The sequence below is a fragment of the Poecilia reticulata genome, linkage group LG1 (genome assembly GCF_000633615.1).
Source record: "Poecilia reticulata strain Guanapo linkage group LG1, Guppy_female_1.0+MT, whole genome shotgun sequence".
NCBI classification, from domain to species: Eukaryota; Metazoa; Chordata; class Actinopteri; order Cyprinodontiformes; family Poeciliidae; genus Poecilia; species Poecilia reticulata.
This window is the reverse complement of record NC_024331.1, coordinates 14,737,055-14,763,239: the sequence shown is the minus strand read 5'-3', so window position 1 is coordinate 14,763,239 and position 26,185 is coordinate 14,737,055. Positions and strand designations below refer to the sequence as shown.

Genomic DNA, 26,185 nt, shown 5'->3' with positions numbered 1-26,185 from the left:
GCCGCCGCGACAGGCACCAACAACCTTGCGGCCGCAGCTCCGATAAGCCGCCTCAGCAATGGAGGCACAGAACATGGTCCACTCAGACTCAATGTCCCCATTATAATAATTTTTTGCTCAGAATTTTTTTTATAACTTAAACCTAACTTTGCCTTCTCCCCCTATCTCTTTTTTCTATTACAACTCTGGTAGTCTTCCTTGCCACTGCCAATTTCCTCCTTCCTTGAATTATGAACACCAACATAATCTATTCACTACAAGCTCCATCTGAACACAACTCAGATGAAGCAACTGCACCCACCAGAATATGCCAGCCATATTCTACGCAGCCCACACAACGCATACAAATCAAAAGGTGGCAACCTGGAGCACACCGTAAAGACCACACACCAACCATAAAAGATAGTCCCTGTTGCCCAAGATGGTTCTTGATCTCGAGTGAGAATGCATACCCTTTGAGGTACCTAAAACGGGCTGTGAACCATTCGTGGGGAGCCCACAGCCTCAAAGAGTGAATTCACCAAACCTAAATACTATATAGCGCTATGACAGTATTTTATAATATTTCTTGAAAACTAGACATTTGTGTGTTATGTAACTCTGGATTTGTGGTCTTAAGATTTTGCTTAATCATATGTGTATTTTCTAAGAGAACAGAGTTGCTGTTTTTACAAGATGACGTAAAATATTTCTCCCTTTTTTGCAGCCTTGGCTAGTCAAGTGCCAAGTTATTACTTGCTGAAACAACTTTATTCATGCAAAATGACAAACTCTGACATGGAAAGCATTAACTAACAGGTCCTTGCAAAACTGTAAAGGACCTGTTAGTTGATGCTATTTATTAAAGTGTGTTTGTGTTGTTGCTGAGGCAGAGAAAGCATTTAGGTCTGTGGATCAATCTGGGCAAGCTGCAGAGCTATTTGTCTTTACGTCAGTATTCTCAAAGGTCCAAATGCTGGTCAAAGCATGCATAGGTCAGAGACATGTAGTGTACATGTAGCAAACGCTTTTACCTTTACATACAAAGACACTGCATTGGTGTATGTGTTAATCTGCAATTTAAGTGTTATATTTACTTATTTATTCGGTATTATTTAATGTGGAAGCAAATGAAAAAGTAAATCTGAGACTTTTTCCTCCTGACCTTTCTTTCCCCTGTCTTTCCTTTTCCAAAGTTAAAACCATGACTGTAACACAGGACAGATTAATGAGAACAGGGAAGCTAACATCTGCCCAAGGTGACAAGCAGGCATGCTGAGAGAAAGGTGGAGCCTTGTTTGAGCAAGAGATTATCAATGTTCTGGGGAATGTCTTCCTGCCAGCTGTCGGCATGTTGTACCACAGAGCTTTCATTTCCCTCTACAGTCAGCTGAAATATTAGGAGATAGTGTAGCATTCAACCTTAGCAGTTCTAAAAGAGTTATTCCCGTTTATTACAAATATAACATTCAGATTTCCATATAATCTTGTTACTGTAGATGTCGTTTCGTTTTTCTTTGAAGTGTAAGACCCAGTTCTGTTACTGCATCTGCTAAATACAGTCTTGAAGGAAGTGAATACTTGCGAAAACAGAAAATAAATATAACAATTATTAGCTGCCACCTCTTTACACAACTGAAAAGTTGTAACAAATACTCTTTAAATGTCCTTTTCTTCTGGTTTCAGATATAGTTCCAATTTTGGTGTTCTTACAAAAGCATACAAACTAATTTAAAGAACCTAAGAAATTATGCCATCACCACTCATTGTCTTTGTACTTCAGTTTCATTTGATTTAAATCACTGTTTACATGGCAGCTGTACCAGCATAATAAACTGAAAAAATATGTCTCAAAATAGAAATTTCTGCCACATGCAGTCAGGGACAAAGTCACAGACTGACCCTCACTGCCTGACACACGCAAAATATCCAGCATCTCTGTGCAGAAAAGGAAAGCAGCTAGAGCAGATTTTAATTTTAAAGGGAAAAAACCCCCAAAAATGGCTTTGGCTTTTAAAGTTCTGCAAACGGTTTTATAATAAGAGTTATTTGTTTTTGCTTTTAACTGATAAATACGTTTTTTAGATTAGACAAAAATGGAGAAGCTGCTAAGGTTTGGTGGTGTCCTACTACTGGCATGTTGTTTATACTGGATGACACTTCCTCTTACATCCTGCTTTCCAGACAAATGAACTGTCGTCTTTCCAAAATAATTGTTGAACATTCTTAATTTTTCAACAGACATGCCAAATACCCTGTAGTTAATTTTGACATCATATTGACAAAGGTTATTTTTGTCATTGTTAGCTCAGCTGATGGAATGAATGTTATGAAGATGAAAGGCCACCTTCAACCGGTCCTAAATTCATTTTCTTTCTTTTTCAGCATTTTGACACCATTTTACCTGAAAATAGAACAAAAAGGATTCACCTATTACCACTTATTCAATGCAGCATCAGACTACTTTGATTGATTATGATTTTCCAAAGTATTGATTGAATTGGCATGACAGATTCTCATGCTGTGTTACCTGAGCGCTTAAAGGTCATTCACATCCAACACAGGTTTTAGGTCTTGACTTTTGTTTTCTATGATTTTCTATGTCTAGTCAGACAACTCACAGGTAGACGTTTCAATAAATTTTTACTTCCTGCTTCTATTTTCTCATCACTCCGTATACATGCTCCTAGACATGCTACGAAGAGACGAGCGCAATCTTTACTCTCTCAACATTTCCTCCCCATTTCAGGATGAGCAGAAAGAGTCTGTGACCTTGGAGCTCTAGGGAGGTTTTAGGACTGAAGGAAAACGAGTAAACACTGGGTAGCAGTAGCAGCCATCAGTGCATGAAATGCAGAAAGCAGCAGACTAAGTAGACTGACCAAATCATTTAGGTGTGCTTGATGCATGCTGCAGAGTTGGAGAAAGATCACATTTGAAACAGCAGCTCATTTGGAGATGACTATCTGAAGTAGCTTCAAGAGCTTGCCTCGTTTATGGATTTTGTATAAATAAATATTCTGACAGAGATTGGCACAATATTTATAACCAACTCATATCTAACCAGTATGTCCCTAATTTACCCAGTCCTGGTGCTCTTTCTTGTAATTAATTATTCTGATTTCGGCTACATGTTTTAAAGCATTACCACTTCCATGTTTCAAAATGGTCTTTTAATAGACTGTGGCTAACTCCGTTTGTGTTGCTATGACCGGTTTCATCTTATTGTTTGTTTTAATAAATGAAGTTATATTATTTTCCTCTTTACTATTGTTGACTATTGAAAGTTTAGTTCATTTTTGTATCGTGTACTCCACCCTTATTTTAACCTTTCTTTAAAGTTCTTGGTGTGTTCACATTTTGGTTGCAGAAAAAATCTACTACTATGATGCAAACTTGAATTTAAGATGAATACTAAAGAAAATAAGTTATTTTGTGTGGTCTTTAAAAGGACATATTTCAGATATAAAACACTCATATTTTAGTGGTTTTATTTGATTAATGTAATTTTCACACCATCTTTTCTCAGATTCTGAACTTTTCTCTTCGATGAAGAAATCTGAGCAACTTTGACACTGGGGAGATGACCGAAAGGGACAACTTTCTTTCTTCTTGTTGGTTAGTCAAAGCCAACAGCTGTGATTAACCTTCAAGTTTATTAGATATTTTTCCAAACCATCCAACAGTTATTCTCCTCAGCACATGTAGTTTTTATTGTAAAGCCATTTAGTCTGATGAAATTACTTTTTTTACATGTGTTTTGTAAATAAAATGGTATGGTATGCTATGCTACGTCTTTAAGCATTTTGTACCTGAAAGAAGCACCAAGAGGTGAAACTGATTTTGAAATTCATATGTTGCTTAATTCCTTGAGCTCAGAGCACAACCTGTTGCTGTTGAGTTCCTTTAGCCTTCTTCATGTTGACTTATTTTTAATTCTACGTCTCCGGTAGCAATTAGGCATGAGTGCAAATAGTGAAAATAAGCTTTTTAAATCTTGTGGCAAATCATGTTAATGATTTACATCTATTTTTGTCTTTGACATAAAAAATAGTCTGCTGATCAAAAACAGTGTAATAAAAGCAGAAGTCCATTCACGCATGCATTCTTTCTCAATTTATTTGGATTGACTCCATTTTCCTGAGCCAAGGCTGGAGCCTGTAGCAGAGGAGACGATATAAGCAACAATGAAAAATGGGGACAATGTCTTTCTCTAGAAATACCATCTGGCTTCCTCTTGGATTTCAGCCACTAAGTGTTCATCAGGAGATTCAGGGAGTCTGCGGCTACCGCTAACATATATTTAGACACTCAACCAGGTCTGACACTCAGATATTCGAAATTGTATGACCAAGAACATGTACTTCTGCGTTTTACTTTTGAGTTTTATAATGAATCAAGCAAGTGTAACTGACTTGCTTGAGTAAGTCTGAAGAAACTGAAGGTCATCTGCTTCTTTATGAGTTAAAAAAACGTAATATCTTTGTTCTCATATTTATATTTTGTATCATATTGATGCCCAAAAAGACAAAAGATGTACTATTTTAACGTTTATTTCCTGTAGACTTTTTAAGTGTAGAAAGAGTTTGAGTCTTAGTTTTTCTGCTAATTGCCATCATTTTCTGTTTTTATGGGAACAATATAAGCCTATGGAAACACTAAAAATGCTCTATCCCTGTTTTAAATGATTATACCTCTACAAAGTAGGAATATAATCTCGACCATAGCTAACATGACTACAATAGTTTGTGGCGAACGCACTCCCTAGAACATATGCATTTGCTTTGTTGTCTCTTTATGCTTTGATTTGTGTTCTTGCTTATAAAAGGCAGGAAGAAATTTGGTTCAGTGGGCTGGAACATCTGCTATGAGTTCAATGGCAGAGATAAAGAACATGCTCTGCTAACCCTCAACCCTTACTATAGAGCTTATTCCCCTGTGAAGGGGAATAATGAAAACACACAGACACGATGTGTTACTGCGGTCATCTCCAGTGTTCTAATGGAGGACCAGAAGCATCGCGTTCAATCTACATCAATCCAGACAAAACCAATCGAGACTCGAAAAGATAAACTCTCAAAACTTAAAATATAAGAAGGTTGAACTCTTCAAGAATTATAAACAAACAGTATATAACACATAACAGTAAACAGTAAGTAAGAGTAAAAGTAACATTAAAGAAAATACCTTTTAAACTTAGGCAACCTTTTACTGTATTGGTCTGTAGCGCTGAACGTGAAAGACCAAAATAATCGATCGCAGATCACTAGATCTGGTTTTCCCTTTTACTTATCAAAAATAGTTTTATAATCACTACACTGTTAGTATTACTTCGGGTGCCATGTCTCCGGCAGCCTAAATTCATTTATTAGAATAGAAGGGATCATAACTTTTAAAGGCCAGATGTGCTTGTAGAAACCATGGAGCCTTTTTCAAGGACAGTTTGCGTATGTGACCGGTAGATTTCTGCGTTGTGTGTGTTGTGTGGTGATCAGACAAACCACAAGACATCAAGTCTGGGTTTGGAGGCGGTCTCCGTTTATTTAATCTGTCAATCGGGAGATATTAGCATTAGCACCTAGCATGTGCTCCAGTTCTCCAACCCGATCTCTCCCCAGTGGAACGAATAACAAAAGGGCCTGCGCTAACGTACCTGTCAATCGGGAGATATTAGCATTAGCACCTAGCATGTGCTCCAGTTCTCCAACCCGATCTATACAAAATAATAGTTAGCATGCATCAAATTATATAAAGGTGTAAAAGCAACTCAAATGAAAATATCCAAACACTTATCATTAATACAGAAGGAAAAATAAACATTTAAACAATATAAATGAAAGGATTACAATAGATGATAAAACTTGCCTCTCCCCAGTGGAACGAATAACAAAAGGGGAGAGGAAATTAATAACTTAATATTTATAATAGTCCTGGAGGACCCTGAACAAAAGAAGAAGAAAATAAGGCGGAGTTGGAGGACCAAACCCCTTATAGTAGACACAGAGGAACACAGCAACAGTCAAGTAGAAGCAGACAAATACATAAAAGAACACATTTTGTGGAAATATAAAACTATTATTATAGACCCAGTTACACGTACATCATGAATACTACATAATTGGCAAGCCATAGCATATCAGTGAAGCCCTGTCAGCTGTGCTTAGTGCATGTGAGTTTAAATTTTACGATATAAACTCTGTTTCAGTCGGAAGATGCAGCCTTAGTGTATTTCTTATCTAATCAGGTTAGCTTTGGAGTTGTAATTTTCAATTTTACAGGTTTGAAAACAAAATGATACATCACCCCCCCAGCATGAGGACATGATGGATATTAAAGGAAATACTTTGATTTGTATAATTGCTCTGCGAGACACCATAAAAAACTGTTTGAAATGTCTCATTTATCCAGGGTGCACAAAGCACACATTAGGTATTATTGAAATTTAATCATGCAAGTTTATTAACATGTCCTCTGGGCTTCCCTACACCTCTTTAGAGGTAATATATATACAGCAAAGACATGCCATTCATTAACATTGTGCAATGTTGTGTCTCCAAAGTTCATTTGTTTCCCTAATCTGGTTTTCAATTACACATCCAACTGATTATGAGCTTTGTTCAGTCGCAGAGCAGTGCACAGCATTAAATTGATGTGTCTCTCTGTTGTTATCACACCACTGTGTTATTAGTTTGATAATTTATTAAGCCAGTTCATGAGACCAGAACTGCACTTTATTTAAAAGAAATACTTAGAGCTCAAACTGTGCATGTTAGAGCATTTGATTTTATTTAAGAAGTGATTCCTCACTTTCAGGACTAAGAAGGCATTCTTTAACTTCACAGTGGCTACAGTTAATATTCTAAAGGCAAGGTCTGTTTATTTATATGGCGCCGTTCCTATATTAGGCAATCCAAAGTGCTGTACAAGACATCAAAAGAAAGACAAATTGAAAATGACAAACCTAAGCAAAAAGAAAGACGTTAAATTACAGATGTTAAAAGCACATTTGAATCTGAAACTATTATGAACTTTTATTTTCAATTTTAAAAGTCTAGTATTACTGTGTATCTGCTTTGAAAGATTCAGTGTTAAATATGTTAACAATGTTATTTCAAACTAATCTAAACGTTTGCAGGTCAATGCATTTTTTGTGTCTTTGTGACAGTAATTGAAGTGTTTTGAAATTTCAGATAGATTTTGCAGTTAAGATGAGATCCTCCAATCAGAACACAGAATAAGATTTAGTCAGGTTTCTCGCCAATACGCGTTTTAGTCAGATGTCTATAAGCCTGTGAAGACTTCACAGAGCAATGAAACGTCATTCCCATGATCAGTTGATTTGTTTACATATGAAAAAATGAGATGGAGACACCAGAGCAAAAGTAAAAGATTTCCACACTGATGTTAAGTGAACACTTTAATTCCACAGCCTTGATCCCAGTACACTATTCCAGCTCTATTCACACACACTTAAGAAACATAACATGATTTGCATGATTTTTACATGAAAAAAATCTAATTTCATCACATTTGGACTCATGTAATGTTTATTTTTCTTTGTCAATATTCAAGCATACACTACGGGAAAACAATATCACAGCAGTTTTATCATCATCGGAGTCAAGATTGTACAGTAGGTCCCAGGCATTCAGGCTCTGTCTCTTTAACTAGGCCCAAAACTTCATTTTAAAAGACTGTGCTATATAAGTAATTTCTTTTCTAGAACATGAAGTCATCTAGTGAAACAGTGTCATGTCGCTAGCAATATGATAGTGATCACTTTTTTTTAACACCAAGTCGAAGTGCCAAAGAAAAAGAACAAAAAACATTTTCACACTGACTCGATGGAAGTTGTCTAATAAAAGGCATCAAGATTAAATACAGATGAATTAAAAACATGGGGGAAATATGCACTACTATTCACTTCAAGTTTTTCTTGCATCGCTGACTCACAAATGTCAACATCTGACTGTGGAAGCTTGTCTGATTTTTATATTTTGTACTTTCCAGCACTTTTCTGTATTTGATTTGCACACTTTCTCTCATTAAGTCAAAATTCAGCAATTTGAGTTCTGTTTGTCCCCGAGGCACAGAACATCTCTCCAAAGTCTCCCCCTCCTTCTGTCTGATGCTCTTCATCCATCTCCCTGTACGCCCCCTTTCAGCATTTGCTTCATTTCTCCTGACTTAAGCTTTTCTTCCGAAACACTGGTTTGAACACGTGTATTGCACAATCCCTAAAAGTCTTACAGGCACACACAAAACAAACAGTGTCAAGTTGCATTAGATGATAAAGCGATGGGTAGCAGCTCAGTCAGAATGCAAAGTTGGCATCCTCACAAAGACGATTCACCTCACAGTGCACAAGTTCGGTCACTGAGTCGCTTTCAGGTCCCACAGGAAACATAACGTTTGGAATGTACTGAAGCAGATGGAGAGCAGCACTTCAAAACTGTTATTTAAAAATCACTCAAATTTTAATCTTACCGTGCCTGAATTACAGATGGTTACCCCGAATCTTTTGCTCATCTCGATTATTCTTTCCTCAAAGCATTATGACCAGTTGCTCACCAAAAATCTAATTTCTGTTTAAGCACAAGAATAGACCTTCACACCAGAGCTTCTCTACCCCAGATGCAAACCTTTGCTAGATCTGTCCTTATGTTTTCTAAGCAATAACATTAATTTGGTGTTAAGTGATGAGCGTGTTTTCTGATGACTGCTACAAAGTAAAAATCTGATTTTTACTTCCGTGTTGAATGTCTGTTTTATAATATATTTACCACCAATGACAAAGAAAAAAATGTCACTTTTTTGCAAAATTCACCAACTGCACAATTCTTGTTAAGTTGCAAGTAGCATAAGATGAGATGCATTTCAAAAGAGCAGAAGAAATCTTATGTTTTATGAACAATAACAATATTTGTTGCATAATAATTTCAGAGTTGAATGAAATTAAGTCAATTCACAGTTAATTTTGCAGCGTATTATCATATCTGGGAGATGTCAGTAAATTTCAGCAAAATAAGGTTTAAGTTATCCCCTGTGAATCCACCATAAAAAAAGCAGTCAATACGGAGCAATTTATTTATTATATGGGTTCCCCGGATAACGCTTATGAATGCAAACAGGGCTTCAGATTGCAATTTAAAAAAAAAAGTTTGACAGTGAAACCATAACTTAGTCATGGTTTATATATTTGTAAATAAATTCAGGCAGTAAGGGTTAAATATAATTGTTCCTGTAGGACACAAAAATGTGTTCAAATATGTTTGTTTTGTTCTACCTCATTTATCAGAATAATGTTTTACTCTATATGAGATGAAGGGGTAAAACACAAAGTAGATATGATCTGTTTTAATCATTTTATACAAGATGAAAGAGTAAAACTGACATTTTCCTCTCATCTTACTTGTTTCATGTCTTAGTCATTCAGCTCTACTTTTCTTTGTTACATACTTTCTATTTTTACCCAGATTTGGCAGCTGTGACTTGTTGGAGGAGGCACATGTCATGTAACTGTTTCTGTAAAGCAATGTAGAGGTGACTCGTTTGTTTCGGAGGCTTTTGAGATTGCCTCATTAAAACTCATTTTAGCTGTGATGTTACAAGGTGAAATTTTGCGGTTTCATAATCTCATCTTCGCAAAAATAATTAAAACCTAAAAATAGCACACTCTAAAATGTTTTTTTTTTTTTAATCAGCCTTTCACAACCCATCTGGGCACTTGATTTTTAATTACACTTAATTTCCAACAATGAATACTTAATCACATAAGTGACTTTCTGCTGGTTTTCATTCAACTGACTCCTTAACTTCCCTTAATAAATGCCTAAAACATAAATTTTATTTTGCAAATCAATACATTTATGAACCAGGTTTACACACTGCAAATAACTGCAAATGTACTCCAGCGTTATCAAGGAGAATGTTGCAGTGGAAAAGGATTAAAGGAGTAAATGAGATTATATGCCTAAATCACTTTGAAACCTGATTAACAATGTTTTATCATCCCCCATAGATATATACACATCCTCTATCCCAGTGTAATAAGTCAGAAGTAACGGGGCGTGGATGATCTTTAAAACAGATAGGTCCAAAGAACAGAGTTCAAGTCTTGTGGGAGAAGCAGGAAACTCATTCAAAAGACGTATCTCAACACACAAATCCAACATTAGACACAGCAGGAAAACAGAAACTCTTGTCAAACACTTCCTCACACATGGGCTGGAAGCCTTAAGAGCCAGACCACTCACACACAACCCTAACTGGTCCAAACGAGAAAGATATAAAAGTGATTTAGTATGAACCTGGATAAACTGAAAGCCTACTTCTCTTGTTTGCAATATTTAAGCCACTGTGTGTGAAGTGACTGTTGGCGTCAGGAACATATTTACCACACACGTATTGCTTCTTTTCCATTAACACAGGCAGCACATGCAAAATCCTAATCTAAATAGGAAGGAACGCACCACTTTTGCACGTATAATCAATTGCGCACGAGATCTTTGTAGATTGTACATACCTTATGTCAAATCTTTTAAGATCAGGCTCTCTGTGACTTTACAATCTATGCGGAAAAGAAAAAAAAAACTATTGACAGAAGCTACGAGCTAATAACCCAGATGTTTTGATCTGGGACAAAAAAAAATCAGTTTGCTGCCTTGAAACACAAAATGAAGCCACATAATAGTTTTATTTGTCAGTTTTTGTTTATTTCTCATAAAATAGGCATGTACAGTGAGGTTTTGTGAACATCTTTTAAGGAGAATTATGCATACTGATAAGAGAGGCACCGGCTACAAATAAAAATACACAATATGAACAACATATAATTCTGGTTGAACATACAATTAAATAATATCACCCTCCTTGGGGCAGTTCAGCATTTTCTGTCTCTAATATCAAACTTTAACCATTTATTTTACCTAAAGCCTTCTTTCATGTTGAAGATAAACTTAAACTCTGGATGAAATCTATGCTTTTGTTGCAAAAACATATTCCAAAGCCAAAGTTGATGTCTCCACAACTACCCTGCTTCTATTGTCATCAAACTGGCAGTGAGAAACAAAACCTGTGCTGGTTGCTTGTAGACTGAGCCATTCTGACCTAAATTACGTTTAAAAGATTTTAATATTTAAATTTCCAGAAGAAATTCAAAGTGCCTTCTCAACTGGCTTCATCGTTTTTTAAAGTCACATCAAAAATGAAACATGACCGTCTACAACGCTCACATCTCCACATTTCCAGTGTGTGCGTTGTTGGCAGAGAGGACAGCACATTTGCAAATCCAAACAAGCATAAATGTTAATCATCGGGTGGCGAGGCTTTGTCTGCTCCTGGTCCATTGATTTAATGTAATGGTACTTAATCTACTGCTGCAGCAGTTGTGCTGGGTCACGATGCTTTTGTTCCTCATCGGTGTCGCTTTCGTCTCCAGTCAGGGTAAAATCCCACAACCGAGTTTCACCTTTGTGCATGACAAGCTGGAATATATTTGTCTTATGCCACTCAGGATCAGAGAGGACGATTGGGGAATAATAAAAAAACAAAATCGGATCTACTCGAAATCTTCTACATCAGTCACCCGGTAATCCATGTTGCATGTTGTTGCGAGAGATTAGCAAAGGGTTTGCTTTTTTTTGCTTTTTGTAACAAAAGATTTAGGCCAAATGTGATGTCAATGGGATTGACCTTTCCTCAGAACTCATTTAAAATCTTGTCTTTTAGTCAAAAGTTGTTTCTTTTATATCATGAGTTTTTGACAGCATATGACAAAATATAACACAGTATGCGCAAACACTTCAACCTTCAGGGGATAGGCTTAGTGAGAAACGCAAATCACTAACCAAGTGATTCAGCTAATCGCACTAAACATAGTCAGTAAATGGATTGAAAAACAAATATTTTCACAATTTGAAAAACTGCAGAGTCACAATTAAGCATGACTTTCACCCACACTGATAAAATTCTTCTCATTACATTTGTGGATACAGAACCTGGGTTTGAGCTGCTCAAAGAGCGACTCAAAAGATTAATACTTAAAAAAGAAATGAGACGGACTAGAAATGCAAAGGGAGATGTAGTAAATTAAAAAATCCAGCAGTGATACGGGAGAGAGACGTTGGAAGTAATTTCAAGGTTCTTAAATTAACTTGCAGCGTTACTGATGTGCTAGTCAAGAGAGACTCGGGCGCTGTCCGGACCCGGTATTATCGTACGTCCTGGCCGGTTCTGCTGAAAGCAGAGTAGATGAAAATGACACCTGGGATTAAAGGATGTCTTACATTATTAAATCAGAGAAAAACATCTACAAAAAAAAAGTGTAAATATCGTTGAGCAAGAAAAAGAGCATCAGCACGTCTGCTTATTTTTCTGTGACATACACGTTCAGTCACTCTAACAACTATTTTATTCAGGCATCCATATGGTCAGCAATCCTCTGAGTTTTATTTTTGGGTAGTTATACCTGCTATAACTCTTGATGGGCTCAATAATGCAGCGTAATAGGTGCAATTTAGGAGAAATAAGATAAAAATATATTATGTATGAGTTGAGTCAGTTTGTCCCAGTAAGGACTGGCCAAACTAATGCAATTACAAAAGTCCAGACAACCTCCAACAGGGGTCTTAGTGGGTCTTTTCAGAATCCATCTCCAGTGTGTTCACCGCTGTGCTGTACACACAACTGCCAAATGTGAACAGATACTAATTTAACTTGGATCATGAAAAAATGTATAGGAATTCCTCTTAATAAAAATAATACATATATCCACAATATCTGACTGAATTACCAGCTAAGGAATTCACAGGGAGATTCAAGCAGAAACTAACATGGTGCTGCAGCCTAATTTACAGAACAAACAGCAAAAAATAAGGATCTATTCTCAACAAATGAAACAGCATTGTGTTGTGTAAAAAGTGAAAAAGAGAAAAATTAAGGTTTGTGAGGAGGCTACTCTGATAGGACGTGACGTCACAGCGGCGGCAGGTAAACGAGGTGGAGTGTTAGGGATAAATGTGAAAAGTGCATCAAAGTGAGTTTCTACACTAACAATAGCCTCAAGCATCAACATCCTACTGTTTGAATAATGTTAGGAAAGCCACCTCAAAGAGAAAAAAAATCTTGAAAAAATGCACAAAGAAAAGTTCAACGACACAATAAGATCTTATATACAGAGTGTATCAGCTTGTGAGGCTTTAACTAGAAGTAGTTCAGGATCTTTCTATAGTATAGATACCAACATATTTGGATTCTTTCTGAAACAATTTTCCTCTTCCTTCTCAGAGTGGCAAGAGATTAGCTTTATGTAAAGTCTTTTGACACGGCCTCGATGAAATTCGGAGCGGACATGAGTATAGTGAAGGTGCAGATGATGGAGAACAGCGAGAAGGCCACCAAGCATAAGCGATCCACCACAGCGGCGGCGAACTTCCACTCGCTGCAGATTTCCTCCCCCTCGTCCTGGTCTCGAAAGCGCCTGGCGATGTACTGCACTTCCTCCAGGATGAGGGAGATTTCCGGGATCTGCTCCAACATCATCGTCCGCGTGTGGTTCGAGTGGATGTCGGGCTGGGAGGAGCCACTCAGGTGGTTCCCTCCGCCTCCTTCACTGCCGATGCCGCACGTCACCAGGCCCGAGTCGGTGCTCGGTGGGAAGGCGGGGTTGTCCGTTCCCATGGAGTGGTAGCCAAAGTACAGGTTCATGTTGCCGTTGGTTGTCGACTGGGCCTGCCCTGGTATCGTGCTCATCTGGATGCTGGTGGCGCTGGTGTGGTGTGGAGGAGAGTGAGAGTACTTGTACGTTGGAGGGTTGCTGGAGCTCACTGCTGGTTTATTTTCTTCCCCGGGCTTCTTCATGCGGAGGAACCAAGCGCACCAGTTCAGTAGAATCACACGGATCTGCTTGACGGGAATATGAGAGTTTAAAGAAAGGACAAAACAGGCATAAAAATGTTTATGTTCCAAAAAATTATGCAATCAGAAAACAACCTGAGTAAATACATAAACCAGATTTTTAAAAGTTATTCAATTTATTTGGGAGGAAAAAGCTACCAAATCAAACTGACTGTTGATTTGGTAGCTATAACTAAATTAACTATGATTGTCTATGTTGTTTTGCTTAAAAGTTGATTTTACGTCGTCCTTCTCCTTCAAGTTTTTCCAACTGCTCTCAGTTCTGGTTACTGCAAAACATGTGGAATCAAGAAATCCCTTGAATAGAACCTATCTGTCAACACGAAGAAGGGTTAAAGGTAGAAAAAGCAGCACATCATGCCCACATTTGTTGAAAATCATGACTGGTCTGTCAAAATTGTTCCAAGCATACATCAAAAAAGAAACCAGAGCAACAAAGCACAGGTCACGCTCGCAGTAACACGGTCAATATGTTGGGATTTAGTGCAAAGAGAAGAAAGCGAGGTAGAAAATGGCTTTAAACAGATTTTATGGCTCTCCGTGGCTGAGTGGAAGGATTAGTTTTGGCTTGTTGGAGGATTGTGAGTTTAATTCCAGGCTCCTCCAACAATATACTGAAGTGCATGTATGGATGTGGATAGAAAAAACTGTAACTTGTGAAATGCTTTGAGTAGTCAGCAACAAAGAAGTGCCAAATATTCACTTTAGTTAATTAGAGCATAGAAATGTTTCCTAGTTAAAACTACTATTTTAGATATATCATGTGCATCTTAATTATCCATCCCTTCGACTCAATAATTCCCAAATGTTTCGCAGAAACACGACGAGAAATAAAACCTAGAAATCTTGAGTGACTCAAATCTTTGTGAACAGAACCTTCACAAAAGGTGCTCCAGAGAGGCAGCAATACTTTTAGACTTTTCATATCTATTTACTTTGAAAAGCACGTTTAACCTACCCATTTAGGCATTTTCCCCCCTCTGGGATCGTGGTGGTGGAACTGAAGAACCAGGACGGTTACCACCACAGACAAGCCCACAATCATCATGGTGCTGGCAAAGTACTGAGCTGAAAGTAAACAAAACATTTACATCATACATCCCTCTAAGGGTAATGAAAACCATGCCATTAATATAATTTATAACTAGCACCACAATTTCATACTGAAGGGATTTTTGTGGATATGTAAAAAAAAATCATAAACTATCCAAAATACATGAAGACAGAGACATAAAGAAATTAAATAGATTATGATAGGTGTGTGCTGATTTGCAGAACCCTGTCTACGTGCATTTAATGCAGCTTCTGTTTCACAGCTGTCCAGACTAATCCAATTATCATACATTTCCATATTAAACCACAAGCAGGAACTGGATTGCCATTGAGCATCAGTTGTACTTTTTTTTCTGCAGTGAGCTCACACATCATGAAGGGAACTTGGATAATGGCTCAGTTTTCCATCACCGAGCTACCAGATGATGCAGAGCAACTATTTTATCTGCTGTTTTCCCTCTCATCTCTCAGCCCGCCGTCCCGTCTGCTCGTGTGTGCGTCAGCAGCACAGCCTTACACGGCGCAACTCAATGTTTGTCTCCAGCAATGAGCGTAATCTTCAGATACTGCACAGACAATAAAACATCCACCTTACACCTGCACATCTTTTCCATGCTTACAACAAATCATTCAGTGGAAAAAATAGAAAATGTTCTGTTAGACTGTTGTGACAAAAGATCTATAAGTCTGATTGGGAAAAAAATTGTTGTGGCGCTCTCTAGGCCGTAGAGACTCAAAAATAAGTGAGAGAAAAAAAAAAATCTGGAGTAAAATGTTATTGTGTTGGAGATGAAGAAATCACCAGTTCTGTGGTAGATTACCTACACGTGGTTTTTACAATGTTTTCGACCTTCCAGTCACAAATTTATCTGCTTCCCAAGTCGGTCAAAAGACAAGTCAAAAAAGTAATACATAGATGACATTATTTGGACGTCTCTGTGTACATTTCCTAGATAATGTCAAACTCACCAAATCCATTACGTAACATAATGTGGAAATCTCAAAAAGATAAACGTAGAAAATGTGCTGTTTTATGATAAGTCTTTCTGCAGCAGACCAACTACAGTCAGTGACTCACCTTGTCATATAAAATATTTTCCTAAATCTATGATTCCTTTGACTTCATTTTTAAATAGCTTTAATGACTAACGAGCAATTTCTTGCTTGGCACATCTCTTAACTTTTTTTTTTTTTTTTAATGAACTTGATTATCTTTCAAAATCTTCCTTGCATCTACCAAACTAGGTTAATTGATGATTGCTATTTAGTGAGAATTCACTAATTTGGAAAGTGGTACACTTGCATATCATTTTTCTACCTCCCTTTTCTTTTAATGAGCATTAATTACCGGCAAAGGATGTCTTACCAATTAGAGGAACAGAGTCTGAAGTGGCAGGCATGATCTCTGCAACAAGCAGCATGAACACCGTCAGAGAAAGCAGCACAGTAATACCTAGAGAAAGAAGATGAAACCACATTGAAGGTCTGCTGTCATCGTCTGTCCGCGTTTCTGCTAATTATTAACTTGTAAGACCTAAAAATAAATGCAACTTCTGACATAATCACAGGTTTGAAAAAAAAAGAAGGTATATTTATCTTGGAGTGTTTGTGTTTTCATTTAATTTGACCCTGTCTCACAAGGTGCTATTTAAAATCAAGCTGGCATTTTCAGGTCCCCATAATTATCTTGTGCTGTGTTTATGATCGACTTTTTATTCATCTGCCAATGAACGGCCACCTTGAATGCTAATCTACATCTTTAATGCCAGTATTAGCATAGCACAGCGACAAATAGATGGCTCTGAAACACCACTGAGACCTGCTAGTACTGAGGCAGGGAAGATGTACAAGTATATTCTAGTCTAAGTTTATGAGTCTGTCTCCTCTTGTGTTAGTGTAGGATTGTTTCACTGCGTTTAAGGCTGTGCTGGTGTCTCGGCCTGTACCCAGTGAGATCTTTTCTCCAGAGTCAGCTGGAAGCAGAAAAACCAAAAGGGCCAATCCAGAAATCAGCACACAGGGGATGAGCAGGTTGAGGCCGTAGTACAAAGTCCTGCGTCGCATAGTGACAGTGAACGTCACATCAGGGTAGGGCTCCTTGCAGCACTCGTAGTACAACTCGTTGCGCTTTCCAGGCACACCTGGAGGACAAAAAGATGAGGAGGCGATAAATGTCGGAGGTTGAACAAACTGGACGTGTTAGAATCCATTGAAGAAAGACTGTAGAAGGGCCAGAGAGGTCAGAATGTTGTTCTCTTTTACCTTTTACAGACAGAAATGCTTCAAAGAAAGCATTTATTTGAAGGTAATAACAAGTAAAAAAAAACTTATACAGGTTTTGCACCAAAGTCCAGCTTCTGATGTTGGGGCTGGTGGTCCTGGATGAACTTTCGCTTTAGGTTTGCCTGTAGTGATGTTTTTAAAGTTAAACAAGACTTTGTAACCACCTTTGCTCAGAGTGTAGCATACTGCTAACCTTAATATTATCATCTTTAGCAGACACAAACTAAAAGCAGTGACAGTATTATCAGGTAGAAAGTGTCCATCTCTTTTGTAGATTATCATTTGCATAATGTATCTGTGTTTTTGTCAAACTTGAAAACAGAAAGGAAAATGACTTCGTCATGGTCACACATGTATCAAAACAAGATTGTGAATTTGTATTAGTTAGAGACTGTGTGTGTGTGTGTGTTGTCGAGAAAAGTCGAGCTCATCCCACTTCCCCATGCTGGAGATTTTAGTTTAATAGTAATAATAAATAAAATTACCTTCAAATTAATGACATAGGTGACATCAAGACCCAACAATAGAGTCAGACGGTAATAAAATGAATCTGGTTGTGTGTGTTGTTATTGTGTCCTGCAAACTTTGCTTTAATTCTACTTYTTTCTATTTAATCATAAAAAATCAWAGTCAGGCAGAAAGAGAGTCATGAAACAGGAAGAGCTGGTTTTCTGAAGAAAAGGGGAAGTTTCTTTCTTGCATCAGGCTAAAAATAATTCAGACCATTCCTTATTTTAAAGCATTAAAGGTTTTTAAAGAATAAAATATAAACGTTTTGAGAGATTGGATAAAACCCAGAGTAAAATATTTAAAATAATTACTTATAATTATGCCAATAATTAATATTGGTTTAACCAGTGGTTGATGTTGGTTTGATTATAAGAATATTTACACTTACTCTTACACTTGTGGAAGTACTTAAAGGTGAAACAAGTAACTGTAATTTGGTATCAGATAATTACAATAATGGATTATTATTGGGTTCTTTTCAGAAGTGTCTGTAATAACTCACATTATGATTATAATAAGAGTAACTAATAAGTTATGGTTATTATAACATTATAAATGAATGTTAAATCAAAAAGGTTATAAATGTGATTTTGACATTGAACTTGAAAAGGTGTAAAATGTTGTAACTGTAATTAAAGGTCACTGATGTTGTGTTGAAGGTAGATGGTAGGTGAAAGGTCAGGGGAAAGAGGAACTGATAGGAGAATGGAGAAGACTAAAGCCTTATTGCTAAACTTCAACTTGCCTAAGAAAAGGTTGGGCAGGAAACAGAGGTAGGAGGAACTGTTGAGCAACTTGGGGACATTAGAACAGAGATCCGGTCATAAGGTCTCCAGGGTGATGGAGATGAGATCATCTGTCCAAGCAGTCAGCCAATGAGACAGGCACAGCAACAAAGCTAGCCAATGTAAATGCACCAAAAGGTGGATAAACCCTTTATAAGGTGGGTGCAACAGAGGAATCTTTGGTTGGATCCTTCAGGCAGCTTCGAGCCAAGACGGAGATGGACAAAGAACTCTGCAGCTGAAGAAGAGCCGGGGCCACAGARCCGAAGACTGTTCTGCACATGGGGACCAACCCGTTAGCCCCGCAACATGTGGCTTCAAATCGCACTTCTCTCAACAGCTGGGTTTAGACCCCCAAAGACAAAGACCAAGGCAAAAATGAAGATAAAGACAAAGGCAAAGAACAAAGGCAAAGAGGAAGAACTGGTGTGTTCCTTCCGTGGGACCAGAAAGATCGTGAGACGAGGAGAAGGGAGCTACAGAGCTGCAAGACAAGAAGCTGAGGACCGCTACGCGCATGAGGAAGTCACCCTGATGCCCGAGACTTGCCGCTCTAAGTCAGTACTCTTCCTGTACTGGGAACCTCCTGCTGCTGCAACACCTTCTTCATCATCAGGCCAGTTCTGGGGTTCAAAATGCCAAACTCTGTCCGTCTCTCTCAAAGTTTCCCTTTTTTAGTTCTCAGTGTCAGCATTAGGGAAAGATAGGCTAGATTATTGATTTTACTTATTTGATTATTTCTGCTACTGAATTAAGCTGTACTGACCCTTGCAAAATGGCCTTACTAATAAAATAATTAGCATTAAGAAAATCTAAAAGATGTTGTGGACATTCAATTAATGAGTCACCTTAAAGTTCTTTGATGGTTGTGAAATAGCTATGAAGTTTGATTCTGGGAGGAAAAAGTAGAAATGTTTTATAGGTTGCTTTTAGCCAAAACTAAAACAACACCCTTGGGACTCGCCCGAGTCACTAAAACCAACCTGGTTCAGTAACAAGTGCAAGTTGTAAAAAAGAGAAAGAGCGACCGTTAACAGGTGTGCTCTGTGAAGCTAGTTGGTTGCAAGCTACTCAATCTGGCTAATTCACAGGGTGAAAAAGGGTGGGACATCTGGAGGGGGAGGTCGTTAGAAACCAGGCTAGTCTTTCTCGACGCCAGCTTAAACAGAGTTTACTCAGTTCTGAACAGGGTAAAATCCCATCAGATTTAGAAAACTCAAATTACCCGTTAGATGGAGAGCTGGCTGCACATCTCCCTCCTCTGAGAAGAGGAAGTAGAGTGAGAGAGAAGGGGGGGGAGGTGTTGCGCAACAACAGTGTGTAGATTCTGAGTGCCAATTTCAATCAAAAGAACAAGATAACAGTACAAGTATTGCACTTTGAAATGATGGTGAAATAATGAAACTATGCGTATTAATCACTTCGCTATTAATCAGTGTCTGTGTGTGTGTGTGTGTGCGTGTGCGGGTGTGTGTGTGTGTGTGTGAGTGTGTGCGTGCGTGCGTGTAGGGGTGTGTGTGTGTGTTTTTGAGACAAGTTGTCTGGACAACAATTAGCAATCAGTTTTGAATCAAAATCAAGCTGAAGTGCCGCAGATTTGATTATGTTTTGGGCATGACAGACCACCCATATCAACACTTTCTAACCTTTTCTCATGTTTTAATATTTATTCTCTATTTGTGAGAAAGACTCTCGTCTGAAACAGTCAGCAGCACAAACAGAACTCAAGTTTCTTGCTAAAAGAACTGATTTCCTTCAGAAATGAAATTTAAATAAATTGAATAGATGTAATTTTATTTCGTTCAAAGTTTGTCACCTGGTTCTGAAAGGATGTAGCTTTTGTTCACCACCTATTAAATTGATGGACTGCAGGCTTGCAGATTCAGATTGATTATACATAATCATGTGTGTGTGTGTGTGTGTGCGCAGGGGTGTGTGTGTGTGTGTGTGTTTGCCGGCCTTGACTCTGGCGTGGTTTGTTCTGAAGCACCGGGATGATTTGTGTTCTTGGGAAGTTTGGCCCTTGACTGTTCTGAATTAAGTGAACCATCGCTGGGCCAGCTGTCACCTCATAAAAACCAAAATACTCCCCACACACTCACACACACATTTCCGGGGCCTGCTAGGTGATCTCACTTTGTGTGCAAGTCTACGCTTGCATCTTTGTTTGTCCTGCTTCTCTTGGCCATTGATGAGCAAAAATTGAGGAAGAGATTATGTGACATCTTTAATTTCCCACGGACAGAGAAGATGGCAGAAAGAAAAGGCAGCCGAGTTAACAACAGTGTGTCACAGCCAAGGTAAACAGGACTGCTGAATAGGATCTGCCTTTTAAACACGTCACTCTGCATTTACAGAGCCTGCCGTGTGTCGATTTGGTTGCAGAACAGAGAAGAAGAGTTTCAGCTAAAACTTTGGTACAATTTCAGGGTCTATGTTCACAAAAGGTTCTTATTAAGAGTGGTGGTTTGGTTGTTACATGAGCATTGCCAAGCACACAATCTAAAAATTGATAAAATATTGAGATGCAATAGATTCCTGACTAACCTTGATGAATGATGGGTGGAAATGGTCTGTTTTCACTAAAAGTAATTTCTTGTTTTTCTACACTTGCATAGGAATCTTTTGAGAACTGTGCTATTTCGACGTTTGCTTTTACTTCATCAAATCTGACAAAATATTTAGTAATTAAAAACTAAGTAAACATAACCCTGCGGAAAGACGCCAAGGTTTTTATGAATACAGTTGGCGCCCCCTTTTCACCTTTAAGCAACGGCTTCGATATTTCCCCTGTTATCTGTAAGGAAGCTATGCAACCTCCACCCAAGGCAAACAGAATCAGTTTAAGATCTAAGCAGCAAATCTTAACAAATTAATACAGGAAGAAAACTGTCCAGGTTGTTAAAACTATACACGTGTGGATCGCTTTTGGTTGAATTAGAACAGGGGCTGGGGAACTTTGCAAGTTGGTAGCTCTCCATTTTTGGCAGGTTTTGCAGTTGGTTGTCAAAACAATATCTGAAGACAGGCTGAACATTTTGTCTGAAGGTCCCTCTTAATTTAATAATGAAGATTTCGAACCTTTGTGTCCAATCTGTTGGGTTACCTTAAAGGCAGAGCAAGTCTGAAGCACTGTTTCAGCTCTTTGATACTCACTGGAAATCTCACAACTTAAAGGATGCTAGAAACTACTTGTGAAGGCTGAAAATCACAGTCAAAGTCTCGTTAGCCATGTGTACTAAACAAAATATTTATTTATTGTACTTGAGTATTAGAATTGCGCTGCTCCGGGGGGCAGCATGTTGAAGTAGCTCTGCTATATTAGTTCTGATTTGTTCTCTTTCCACTTTTGTTCACTTTTTTTTTGTGTGTGTGTTTGGACAATTATTCCCTCTGGTTTTGAATGTTGTGCAGCTGGATGGATTTTTGCTCTTAATGTTTCATTTTTGGACAGTTGTGGTGGCAACAAAGTATTGCTTTTTTCAACTGCAAGCAACCAAGTAGCATCCAGAGCATTCAAATGATACCTGAACAACAACCCCAAATCCCAGAGGAGTTGGGGAAAAAAGGCTTTGTGTATGCAGAATAGGACCAAAGAACAGACGGAGAAGGAGGAAATTCAAACCATCTCTTCCATCAATCAAAGATGCTAAATTGTCTCTGCTCAGCTTTCTAATGTCATTGCCAGGCAGACTTAAAGAGGAGCAGCAGAAAACAAATGCTGTGGTTTAGCAGTGCTTGCTTGGCTACAACTGATGGTGTCATTCAGGACACGTTAATGTGGAATATTGTCTCTGCTGCTCAGATGTTGAGTATAATTAAATTACACTCAACATCAAATTTAATCATGTAATTTCAGCAAATGTTTTCAGTGAGAGGCCTCTTCAGATTTGTTGCAAGGCCGGCTACTACTGGAGATACTTCCTGTCGACAGCATTACTTGGATTATCTGAGCGACGACATTTATTTCTCTTTATTTTATTATTTATTTTATAATTTTTTGTAAACATCCAACTTCCCCTCAAAATGCCTTCCTCAAAAAAAGAAAAATGCATAAATAGGTATAAAAGAGAAACTGAATGCTTTTTTTTTTTTTGCTTTTCTTACCTACGAGGTCCCACTCGCCGTTGGGTATGTATGTAGAAATGTCCACGTCCATCATCTGGAGATCCAGGAGCCAGCCGTTGTGGGTCCAAGAGCCAAATTTCAGGTCACACTTTTGGATATCAAATGGGAACCACCGGACATCAATATAGCATGTACTCTTCAGGATACCTGAAAAGAGTAAGTACAGTACTTTTATTTTTCACCCAAGAGTTTTTTTTTTTTTTTTTTTTTGCACAGTGCGCTAAAAATGTCACTTAAACAGTTTTGTTTTGTAAAGTACAGATGGAGCTCAATAAAATAGGAATGTTTAAAAAAAACTTTATTAATTAAAAAAAAAAGTTATTTGGTTTGGTTTGATTTGAATGGTTATTACTTGCTTATTAATAAGTTCTTAGAATATTGCTTTAAATAAGGCCAACTAAAAGAGATGTTCAATACAGAAACTTAAGACCTACTCAATCATGGAGAAAACCTCTGTCTCAGTTGATCACCAGATTGTCACTAATGATCATAAGCCATCAAGAAATAAACTTATTGAGGGGAAGTTGAGTGAACAGTCAGAAGAAAACTAAATGCTTACTGATTGGACCAAGTATCCTTTTCAGATAACATTGTATTGAAGATCTACACCACATAGGCTGGAGGTAGAAAGGAGAGGCCAGAATCCATGTTGCTCGAGGTCCAGTGTTAAGTTTCCAAAGTCAATAATGTATAAAGCCATTATACCAGGAAGTTTTATTGCACGTCGTGGTGCCCTTTGCTGACAAGCATTAATGGAGAGGCTGGCAGAATTCGCCATGTGTTTCCTTAACCCCTACCCATCTGGTTTGGCGTTTTGCCTTTATGCCATGTCATACCACATTGATTAACTAATAAAAAAAAAGAGTCCTGACCAATTAGTAAGTGACTCAACTTAAAAATACATGGATATAATTCTCACTGAGCAAAAATTTATGTGTGACACTTTTTTTTCCTCCCTTGATTGTTACACTAAGTACAAATTTTATAACTGATTAAGATAACATTTGCTAAATAATGTATTAGTTTTAGCTTTTGAACAGAATTTCTAAGTAAAAAGTTACAATATGTGAATTTACTGAGACAGAGATGTATATAAGACTTTAAAGATGTACACTGCTCAAAAAAATAAAGGGAACACTTTAACATTGAAGTGAACACTGAAGTGTTCCCTTTATTTTTTTGAGCAGTATATATAAGACTTTATAAGTGAAGAGGTTTGGATAATGTAATCATAATAATAATAATCATTTTTAAGTGTTTTCCCATTGTATGCTGGGATTAAATTTGAAACCTCTGAATTTAAAGGAAAATAAGTTAAAATAAAAATGTACTTCCAACTCTCACGAAAAAAAATCTCTCAACTTATCCCAGGAGTGCAGAGTGAAAAAAAGGATTGTGTAAAAATTCAGTATTAATAAATCTGCACTGTAATATAATTCATTTAAATTTCTAATCTGCGATTATAAATACAACTCAGAGACAGGCCATACATAACATAACATGTGGAATATCTCACCTGGTGGGATGTACTGGCAGGCTCCTGATGCGTTAACCAGCACATTTGTATGAAACGTGGCATCAAATCTCTCATCGGCACTAAAGTGAGAGAAGACAAATTAGGAACAACTTTAAATGGCAACTGCAAGTCTGAACAGCAACTCAGGAAACAACATTATGGAGAAAGATAAAATAATGAGTAAGCTGCAAAGTCAAAGACACAAAGAAAAGAAAAACACACACAAAAAAACCATATTGCGAGTCTGAAGGTGACATGAGGGGGAGGAGGAGGATTACCACGGCTACAGATATGCAGTGTTTAATTACAATGATGAGTACAAAACATTGCAGAGTGCTTTAAAGCCACTTGTCACAGAGGAAAAAGGCAAAGATTGGATGTCTCATAAACTAACAAAACAGCCAATGTTTCTTTTCAGATCGAGTCTAAAAGGAAGCAGAAGCTGCAATTATCCAGACTGTAATCATAGCTTAACACTACATTATGTCAGAAGTGTTTCCTGAAAGTCTCAAGTTTTAACTTTTTTTTAATGAGCCACCAAGCCCGGTTTCAAAAGAGCCGACATTTGACTGGAATGCATTCACCCTAAATAAAGAAAACATCTTCACATTTGCAGCTTCAGCGGCTTGTCTGGTGTCGTTGCTGTACCATATTAAATAAATGGATGACACCTGATGAACTCGGGCCTTGGCGTGATGAATTTTCAGCCGCGGTTTGTGTTTCTTCTTGCAGCATTTATTGGCAGGGCATCTGCAAATCAATACAAGCCTAGGAAATAAAATAGACATGGCTTGTTCAAAAAATGAATAGCCTGACATTTCAGAAAGCGACTCCACATAAGGAGTGAATAATAAAGGCTATAAAGAAGCTGCTGCCCACTTCTGATTCAATATGAGCAATTAAATGTGCCTCAGTTGAACCGTGGTTTCAGTAGACTGTGGGAAAAAAAAAACTAAAACTTTTAAAAATGTTAAACTGAAACTGGTGACATTTTAGACAACATGGGATTGTTAAAATGTTGATTTTTGAGGAGTTTCACAGCATTTCATAACCCCCTTTTTTCACATGAAGTCATTTCCTGATTCTAGTGACAGCAGAGCAAAAAAAAAAAACTTGAACAGATTCATGCAAACATCTAATTATTATTTTTTCCAGATTTTGATAGTAACAAGAGAAAAATGTGTATGTTCCCATTATGTCACATCATGTCAATAGATTCCAGACAAATAGGCAGGAGAAAACCTAACCTCTGCATACAGAGGTAGACAGCCAGTAAAGCCTTATTTTTCCAAGTGGTGCGCTCCGACTCAAAACTTAAAAAAATGGTGATGACTGAAAGCACTCCAGCTCAAGCAATGATTGAATGCTTATCCAAATCCAGAGACTAGCTTGCCTCTCAACCCATCATTTGTTACTGTCTGTTAGTATATTTCTACCAATTACTGGCAGCGAAAGAATATGATGGCCGCACTTAAACTCTCCCTGAAGGCTTTTAGCCCGACAGGTAGAACATAAATTTTGGTCATGTGGTTTTGCTCAACATCAAATTACGACCTCTAAATCTATCATTTAAATCTAATCGCTTGTTTCACCTAGCATAGGGCTGAAAGGCGAAGAGGTTGAGAGAGAGAGCAGTGAAACTACTACCATCATTCTCATTTACCGTCCCGAATGAATGAGCTATATTAGGTTTTAGCCTTGTAATGGCATTTTGAATGTTTTTTCCTAACGTGTGGACTGGAAAGCAATGAGAGCGTTTAGCCACTTTATCAGGAGCAGAACCAAATACAGTTAAAATTAAACTAAGTCTAGAATCAACACATAAATAAAAATAAAAATAAAATAATAAATAATAATAAAATAAAAAAATAAAAAATAATAAAATAAAAATAAAAAATAAAACTAGAATCAACACAGCAGATTACAAATGCTATCGTAGATCAAACTATTCCCCCCGAGTACCGAATGTTTGGATCTTACATAAATCTTGGTTTTCATGACTTATAATTACTGC

The 26,185-nt window shown here is 37.6% G+C and overlaps 1 protein-coding gene across 1 annotated transcript in view; it reads right to left on the bottom strand.

Moving 5' to 3' along the window:
- Window positions 1–10,672: 10,672 nt before the first annotated feature.
- LOC103464217 (neuronal acetylcholine receptor subunit alpha-7-like) overlaps window positions 10,673–26,185 on the bottom strand; it is a 42,451-nt gene continuing 26,938 nt past the window's right edge. Inside the window, exons 5-10 of the mRNA XM_008408177.2 lie at window positions 24,172–24,251; window positions 22,635–22,802; window positions 16,896–17,090; window positions 16,316–16,402; window positions 14,855–14,964; window positions 10,673–13,881 (exon numbers count right to left, since the gene is read on the bottom strand). Coding sequence (XP_008406399.1) covers window positions 13,285–13,881; window positions 14,855–14,964; window positions 16,316–16,402; window positions 16,896–17,090; window positions 22,635–22,802; window positions 24,172–24,251 — 1,237 coding nt within the window. The 3' untranslated portion in view covers window positions 10,673–13,284. The remainder of the gene's footprint in view (window positions 13,882–14,854; window positions 14,965–16,315; window positions 16,403–16,895; window positions 17,091–22,634; window positions 22,803–24,171; window positions 24,252–26,185) is intronic.